Raw genomic sequence first — 8,494 nt, 5'->3', positions numbered from 1 at the left:
TTACCACTGAGCCACCTGGGGATTCCCGTTAAGATACATAATAAATCTTAAAATGTCCATATATTTCAGATTATCTGTATTATCACTACAATAAATCATACAGGAACTTGGGGCAACATGGGGGTGAAAGAATGTATTACAATATTTTTTGACTAAATAGCCAACTTCTAGTTTCTGGGGAACATATTTATTAAATAAAACCATATGAAGCCAAACTTTCTTATTCCCCCCAAGATCTCCTCTTTCCCTTTTCCATCACCCTCTCACCAAAAATACCCACACCCAGAGGTTCCAGTCATATAATACATGTGCAAAAGGGGCTTGAATTTGTTAAGTAAAATCAATTTTATTAATAAAGATCTTTCCACATGTCCAGAGTATATGATTAATGAACTCCAAAGAAAAAACCTACATACAGTGAAATTAGAAGTGTCCCGGATGACAAAAATAAATTAAGTATGTACACCCATAATCACCGCCGCCTCCGAAAACCTGAAAGGAAGGGAAACCAAGAATGAGGCAAAGGACAGTTGGGAAAAACCGAAGAGACAGACAAAAAGACCATCTAGAGAAAAGGGCTCCTTAGGAGTGGGTCCCCGCGGCAGTGCTCTGTATCCTCCCAGGATGAAAGACTGGGAGGAGGAAGGAAACTGACACTGGATAGCAGTTCCTTCAAGTGATGCTTTTATATTTACATAAGCAAGCCTGCACAGGAGCTATGGGGATTCAGAGACAGAATCCAGAAGTCTCTTTTGTGAATGATACTGATTTTCATCTTGGAAAAGAAAAAAATAAGGCCCACATCTAAAGAGATTAATGCCCAGTATGGAAGATACACTATAGAGGTTGGTAAGAACTAGAATGGCAAATCCAGAGCCGTTATCTCAATTTATGAAGCCCATGCTGTGCTTGATCACCCAGGTCTGAGCCATTCACTCACCTTTCTTCTTCCGACCTTTCTTAGGTATCTTCTTCCGCTTCTTAGTAGGATTTTGATCCTGGAGATGCACGGAGAAGGGAAGGAATGGCTGTGCGCTTTCAAGTATTAGTGTCCCTTTCCAAGTTCCTCGTGGTAATAAGCCCACATACACTTAGCTGAAAGCATGAAGGTCACCTCCCACCACTGGATCAGCACCTCACCTCGTCAAGATGAGGGGTTCCTCCAGTCAGAGCACTGATGTCACTGAAGTGTGTGAGGGAATGAAGCTGTGAGCTCATGACATTTGCTCGTTTTCGCCGTCCTTTCTCCCGCTTGCTGACACTTAAACGCACCATCATGCTCTCCTCATAGTTAATCCTGCAAGAGAAACATAGACACTGTTTCCAGCATGCTCGGTCCACTGAAGCAGAAAGCTGCAGCCAAGAACCTGGCCCAGGTGTTTACTCAGCCATCATGTAGACAGTTCTCAAGAAATTTCACAGCTAGTCGCTATAGTATTTGCTGAGGTGATACTATACGCTCAGTACTCAATGTTCAATGAAATGCTCTTTGTGCTAAAACGTCCCTCCTCCCCAGAAATGAACTCACAGCCCGTCCACAGGAATATTTAAATTATTACATAAGAAAATCCTTTGTATTCCAGCTTCATTAACAGGATCCCCTACACGGACCCTCTCACTGAAATCTATCGACTATAGAGATAGTCACCTAGGCAAAGTTGGCAAATTTGCGTTCAACAACTGCTTTTCTACTTTTCTTCCCTGAACTAATCTAAAAACCTGATTTTCTTGCTTTTTTCACAAAATAAAGAGCAGGGATAGTGAAACAGAACTTTAGAGCCTTAGTCAGTGGCAATGCATATTTTTTTCTCCATGGAGCCTGGGTCGGGGGGGTGGGGGAACAACATTTTTCCCCTAGTCCCCATAATGTACTTCAAAACTCTAATTCTTAGAAATCATTAACCCAAGTTTAGTACTCCATTTCCTACATAACATGGGTTCTCTTGGAATCAGATTAATTATATTCATTCAAAACAAAAGGACAAGTCCCTATAGCATAGAAACAACTTCTAATGCACCTGTGTTGATCCTCCTGACTCTGGCGTGTAACATGAGGATGCCGAGCATCTCGGATTTCCTCTGGAGCATCTGAGTACTGCTCCTTTAGCTCACGAATGACAGAGCTGCTCAACGCCCGTCTCTTGGCTCGTTCTAGGCGCTTCTTCTCCCGCTCAGCTTCTGTTTCATCTATGTGATTAAAAATCAGCAAGGGTTATCCCAGAACAGAGAAGAGAAACACAATTCACACAGAGGAAGCAGCAGCCACAGTTCATACCATAATGAACTGGAACCAAGCGTGGTGGGACGTATTTCTTAGCTGTTCCTTTTCCAGATTTCTTCCCCGAAGCCCCAGACTGGCCTTCCTCTGCTTCATCTTCCTCCTCATCCTCAGAGCTCAACTATAAGAGGAACATAATGTCCACAAACTTAGGAAGAGTTAGTCAAATAAGTGACAAGGAAATCGAAAGCTGAAGTACCTGGGAAAGTGGGAATACAAACCAGAGGGACAAGGGGGAATCTCTTATTCAACACTCTTAGGTACAAGCTGGGAGTCAACAGTAATAAGAGAAATCCCAGGAGGTCCAAGAGCACCACAAGACTCACCCAGGTTTAGATCCCTCAGGAAAATCAGGGTACTGCAGCCTCTTACCTTGCTCATCATATTGCTGGGATGAGGCTTAAAACGGAGTGGGTCATTCTCACCTACAATATAAGATGCAAGAGATTTTACAAGACTTGGAACTTTTGAATGGTCCCCAGAAAACCTTACAATTTCCCCTACTTACTGAGGCTGCCTGTCACTGCAGTCTTGACCAGTTTGTCAATCTGATACTTCAATTTTTGGTCCAAAGGACGAAGCTTTTCCAAAACCTAAAATGTGGTTAAATTGCATTACATGATCTTCCCCTAAATAAGCACACATCAAAAGTTCCTATTTTAAGCTGCCAGATAAAGCCCCTAAAATATGCAAAAAGTAGAGGAAATGAAAACAAAAATGCTTTTTCTCCATTTGGTTTCCTCATTTAACATGAGAAAAATGAAAAAAATAAAATAAAAGTGTTAGTTGCTCAGTCCTGTCTGGCTCTTTACAATCCCATGAACTGCAGCTCACCAGGTTACTCTGTCCATGGAATTCTCCAGGCAAGAATAATGGAGTGGGTTGCTATTCCCTTCTCCAGGGGATCTTCCCGACCCAGGGAACATGAGAACACCCACTTAAATGAGAGCGATCATGTCACAGTCCTGGAGTTCAGGATTTAGCAACTTAGAGCCCGTAAGATGCCAAATGCTCTGTACCGTGCGAATCTCCACCAGTCTCAAAACTGCAGGATGTCCCTGAAGAGAACCTCCTGAGGCTTTGTCCAGGATGAGATGGCCCAAATCCATGAGGTACATGAGCAACAGCTGATCTTTTACCTCCAACAGGCTGAGACCCTGAGTTGAATCATAAGAGAAGCAGATCCAGTTTCAACCAGAGAATGAGGAGAGAGAGCCTAGGGAAAACAGGATAATTTTTCCCAAATTCAAGTTTTTTCCAAGCAGTTCATGTAAAGTATCTAGAGCAGTCTCAAGGAAGTGGCTATACCTACAACGGCCACAGAGAAAAGTATGCTAACACGATGGAAGCAAAGCTTACAGAATCATGGAAGACAGGAAGAGCAGGAAAATCAATAGTGTCCCCCAAAATCACTACAGCAAGGTTTCTCAAACTCAAGGGCTACTGATCCTTGGGGACAGATAATTCCTTGCTGTGGAGCACTGTTCCACCTACAGTGAACAGAGGAGGACTAGAAGGCGCTCAACAGCAGCCCTGACCTCTGCCCTCTGACCCCACCCCTCAAGTTGTGACAATCAAAAATATCTCCACACAGTGCTGCATTTTAAATTGATTTAACCAAAACAGTCACTATGATTTTATAGTGACTTTGAATCACTATAGTGAAAACATATCACATATAGTGAATACATGGTTTTATCCCCATATGATGAAATTATACATTACAGGTAAAAACAAGGATCTATACCTAGTGACATGGACCTGGTTCTATGTCAACACACTTTCTACCTACGTAGAAAGAGTGAATACTGTGGTTCAAATTGAGGAGGCGAGAAGCATGATACACATATTTTACATGTATAGAAAAATGAAAATAATACAATTAGCAACTGCTATCCCTGGGAATTGAGATGAGGAAAAGGAAGAAATGGAGTATACTATAAAAATGATTTTCCATCAAGCACATATTACTTTTATAACAAAAATTTTAAGTGTATCCCAGTGGTTATCTCAGAATGGTGATTACACTGATTTTTTAATTTTCTTGTGATTTTATGTATCTTTTCAACTTTCTAAAAATTAAAATGTATTACAGGGACTTCCCTGGCGATCTGGTGACTAAGACTGCATTTCCACTGCAGGGGGAACGGGTTCAGTCCCTGCTCAGGGAACTAGGATTTCACATGCTGCACAGGGTAGTCCACCACCAAGGAAGTGTATTACATTACACTGTATTACGATTTACTGATCATAAATTATAAGTGCATTCTTTTAAATAAAAAAGTAACTTGTGTAAGCAGACTTAAGGTATAGTTATAGGGGAAAAAAAAAGTCATTGTGACTACATTAAACAAAACTGAAAATCCACAGCCCTTGGAAGACCTACTTCAGACAGGTTAAATAAATAATCTCTGCCTAAGATAACATAGTAATAGGAGTAGAGCTGGGATTCAAACTCAGTCTGACTCCAACACCCAAGCCCTGGGTATCTGTAAACCAACATGCTTGAGGTCAACACTAGCATGATACAGGAGGACCAGCAAAGCATTTACAGACAGACAAGCTGAGCTCAACTTTTGAATTAGGCATTCAATAGTCAAACATCGGGTAAATTATGACCTTTGTCTCCTCATCTATAATACGTAACATGAGACTCAAATAAGATGGGAAAGTACTTTGTAGCCTATAGAACACCTGATAAAGGTCTTTGATTCTCAAAGTTACTAAATAACTGTTCAATGAATAAATATATAGTGATCTAAGATACATGTGAGCAGCTCATGTCAAAAAGGCATTAAAAGGCATAAAAGCATCATACCCAGAATAAAAACAGCCAAGAATGTGAGAAACAGGATTTTCTGACATGCTTGGGCATTGTCAAGCTTATGAGTTACAAGTGTATGGGTTACAAGCATATAAGACAAAAAAAAAAAAAAAAAAAACGAGAAGCGAAGATTAAAAATGAGAAGAGAACAAAAATGAATGAAGAGAAGGAAATGGCAAAAAGATACATTAAAAATTCATTTAGCTATCTTCCTAAAGCACAAGTCTGCTGTAAATCTCGTGTTTTAAAAACCCTCAATGACTTTTATTAACCTACTATAATGATTTCCATACTTCTGCTGACCTATGGAATGTCATGCTTAAATAATATCTTTAGAACAAAAGTTCAATACATAAAACAGGCAACACAGTTCAAGCAGGGATGAGGTTCCAGAAATCCCTCATTCCTTCTATACTGTCCTGCACCCAGTAATTCCCTTGGAAACTTCAAGACCTTAATTTGAAAATCACTGTATTTAAGATACACATCATTTTCATAGTCAGAATACATCTTTAAATCAACAGTATCTTAGTATGTCACAGATTAACAAGCAGCACTTTTTCTTAGTATACAAAGTAAGCAATATGCCCCCAATTAGCAAAATTTTGGATTAAATGAATACAGTAGTAACTCCTTGGTTGGTCTACAATGCTCTTCATAGAGTGACTACTTTTCCAGTCATATTTTCTAGCCCTGCCCCCAAAACACACAGAAAATGTACAAAAAAGCACACTACATGACCTACCTCCTTCGCAGAATATCATCACGTGTTAGGTCTTCGTGTTTCTGCACATGCTATTTATTTCCATCCCTCTGACCCTTGTTTATTCCTCACAATCCTGCTACCTCCTCTAAGACGCCTAACTCCCTTTGCTCCCTGCTGATCATTTAATCTCACTCCTCAGTTTTCACAGCCGCTCACCATGACTGCTACTGTTTATACCTACTGCTTTCACCTGCCTTCTCTCCTAGACTTCAGCATGGAAACTGCATCTTACTCATCTTCAGAGCTCCAGCACTGAGGACAGGCCACACACTCAGTAAGTCGACAATGGATAGAGCTGTTGAGAATATTAAGTCAGGGGATGCTTACTCTTCAATATGTCTTACCTTCTCTGTAGGATAAGCTTTAGCCTGAACTTTTTTGGTCAGAGTTTGCACTTGTGCTGTGACAGCCATCACCTGAAATTAATCCAAATAAAACCCCTGATCAGAATACAACCAAGTCATGTCTGTGAGCTGGGAAGGACAGAACCTAAACAAGCCACCTAAAAAATACTGATATCTGAGACACTGCCTAAAGTACACCATCATCTTCTTTTCAGTTCTGGGAAAGTACAGGAGAGGCTGATACTTCTTCAAAAAGAAGAAAAAACTGTCAACCTCTTCTTAAAGAGACTGACTTACCAAACCAGAGGTAGGGAATGGGGATGGGAAGTGGTCATGCGTGCACTGTGCCTTTGTGCAGCTGAACGTGCAATGGAGATCTATTAGTATATAACCGTGTATCAGCTGGGCACCCAAAGGGCAAATCACATCACCTTTCTCATCACTGGTTTCCTTATCTATAGGAATAAAGGAAACTGATTCAGATGCTTTTTTTCCCTGAAGTTTCCTATACTCCTTTGGATGCAGAAATCAATTACTCTGAATTGTTGCCTGAAAAGGTTTTCATTAGATCATCCTGCTCTTAAGGTATCTGGTCATGCAAATGCGTACTCAGCCGCTATGTCGTAACCAATTATTTTCGACCCCATGGACTGTAGGCTCCTCTGTCCATGGCATTTCCCAGACAAGAATACAGGAGTGGGTTGCCATTTCCTTCTCCAAGGGCTCTTCCTAACCCAGGGATCCAACCTGCGTCTCCTGCATTGGCAGGCGCGTTCTTTACCGCTGAGCCACCAGGAAAACCCCTTGACCCCAAATCACCAAACTTTAGAAGTAAGGCAAACAAAGTCAGAGCCTATCTGCAACTAATCTATTTCAAAAGGGGTGGCACTACTCACCTGCTCCTGGAGGCTTTTCAAAAGTGCCACAGCATTTGGCAGGTCTGACTCCAACACCTCCTATGAAGGGATAGTAAAGAAAAGTCATTTCTTTCCTCAGAATCATAAGACGGAAGCTGTGGGGTGGAAAAGTCCCCTCTCTCCTTCAAACAGCCCAGACTTCCTGCCTTCCCATTCCGAAGCCCGCGCAGCCTCGCCTCACGGCCGGCCAGCCTCTCACGTTACTGCAAAGGAGCGTTAACTCCAGTCCCGCCTCCTTACTACGGTTGTGGCTGGGAGGACGCCTCGGTAGAACTATTTTTATCACCATCCTTCCCTCGCGCCAATAATCTGCCTCCAGGCACCGAGGAGAAAGGAAACGTCCACAATATCAAGCCAAGGAAACAAACACACGAAACTCACCGGAGCCGCCATCTTCACAAAGCCTGCCCCTTCCGGAAATGTACTTCCTGAGAGCGGACGTTGTCATGATAGACTTGCGAGATCACCGCCGCTTGCAAATCTAAACCAATACGAAGAGGGGCTCTCTCATTTCCGCTCCAAACAGGATGTACGGAAGGAGGGGCCGGATCCAGCCAATGGAACAGAAGAACCGGCTAAACTCGTCAGACTTAGGAGGAGCTTTACCAATATAAATATGCTCTTGGACAGAGCCATATGATTAGTAGATTGAGTAGAATGGGTGGAGTTAAGCCAGTAAGAACTCGGCAATTGGTTGATTGACACTTTTAAAGGCCCAATGGGAAAAAGGAGTTAACTGAGCGAACTGAGAGCGTATTGGCTCTTGGATGCCGCAGTACCCGGAGTCTCTTTCAAGACACTTCCCTTGCGTTGCCTGAGCCTGCCGCTAGGTGACGGGCCTCAGCTTATCTCTGAGAAGGTGGCTACGTTATGGAGTCGCCTTTCCAGGCTGGTGTTCCAACGCAGGCCGTGCTAGATTCTTCATAGACCCGCAAGGCGTTTGTGTGATCTTGGAGAAGTCATTTGATCGCTGAGCTCTTTTCATCTATAAATAAGAGAGTTGGGCCAGAGAAGCCCAGAGCCAGAATTTAGGCACAGAAGATAAGCACATTCACCTCCAAGGTGACCACCTTGGGGCAACGCGTAAAGACCCCCTCAGCTGCCGCCCCCTACCAGTTAGGGGATGTGAAGGGGAGGACGTTTGACAAAAGAAGCCAGTTCAGATTTACGTGACTTGCTTCTGGTCACACAGATTCAAACCCAGCTTGTGCAGACGTAGTATTTCATTATGCGCTGCCTCATCTTTTCTTCATTTCATTTCAGTTCAATCGCTCAGTCGTGTCGGACTGTTTGTGACCCCATGGACTGCAGCACGCCAGGCCTCCCTGTCCATCACCAACTCCCGGAGTTTACCCAAACTGACTG

The 8,494-nt window shown here is 42.7% G+C and overlaps 1 protein-coding gene across 1 annotated transcript; it reads right to left on the bottom strand.

Moving 5' to 3' along the window:
- Window positions 1–321: 321 nt before the first annotated feature.
- On the bottom strand, window positions 322–7,655 carry NGDN (neuroguidin). Its single transcript, XM_040227278.1, has 11 exons — window positions 7,511–7,655; window positions 7,109–7,168; window positions 6,213–6,284; window positions 3,298–3,435; window positions 2,787–2,871; window positions 2,651–2,703; window positions 2,276–2,399; window positions 2,019–2,187; window positions 1,141–1,297; window positions 941–998; window positions 322–492 (listed from the first exon to the last, which is right to left on the bottom strand). The coding sequence occupies exons 1-11, from the start codon at window positions 7,520–7,522 to the stop codon at window positions 473–475; spliced, it is 948 nt and encodes a 315-aa protein (XP_040083212.1). The 5' UTR covers window positions 7,523–7,655; the 3' UTR covers window positions 322–472.
- Between the last annotated feature and the right edge of the window lie 839 nt (window positions 7,656–8,494).

Source organism: Oryx dammah, unplaced genomic scaffold (genome assembly GCF_014754425.2).
Source record: "Oryx dammah isolate SB20612 unplaced genomic scaffold, SCBI_Odam_1.1 HiC_scaffold_26, whole genome shotgun sequence".
NCBI classification, from domain to species: Eukaryota; Metazoa; Chordata; class Mammalia; order Artiodactyla; family Bovidae; genus Oryx; species Oryx dammah.
Note: the sequence above shows the minus strand (reverse complement) of the source record. Positions and strands in the feature narration are given on the sequence as shown.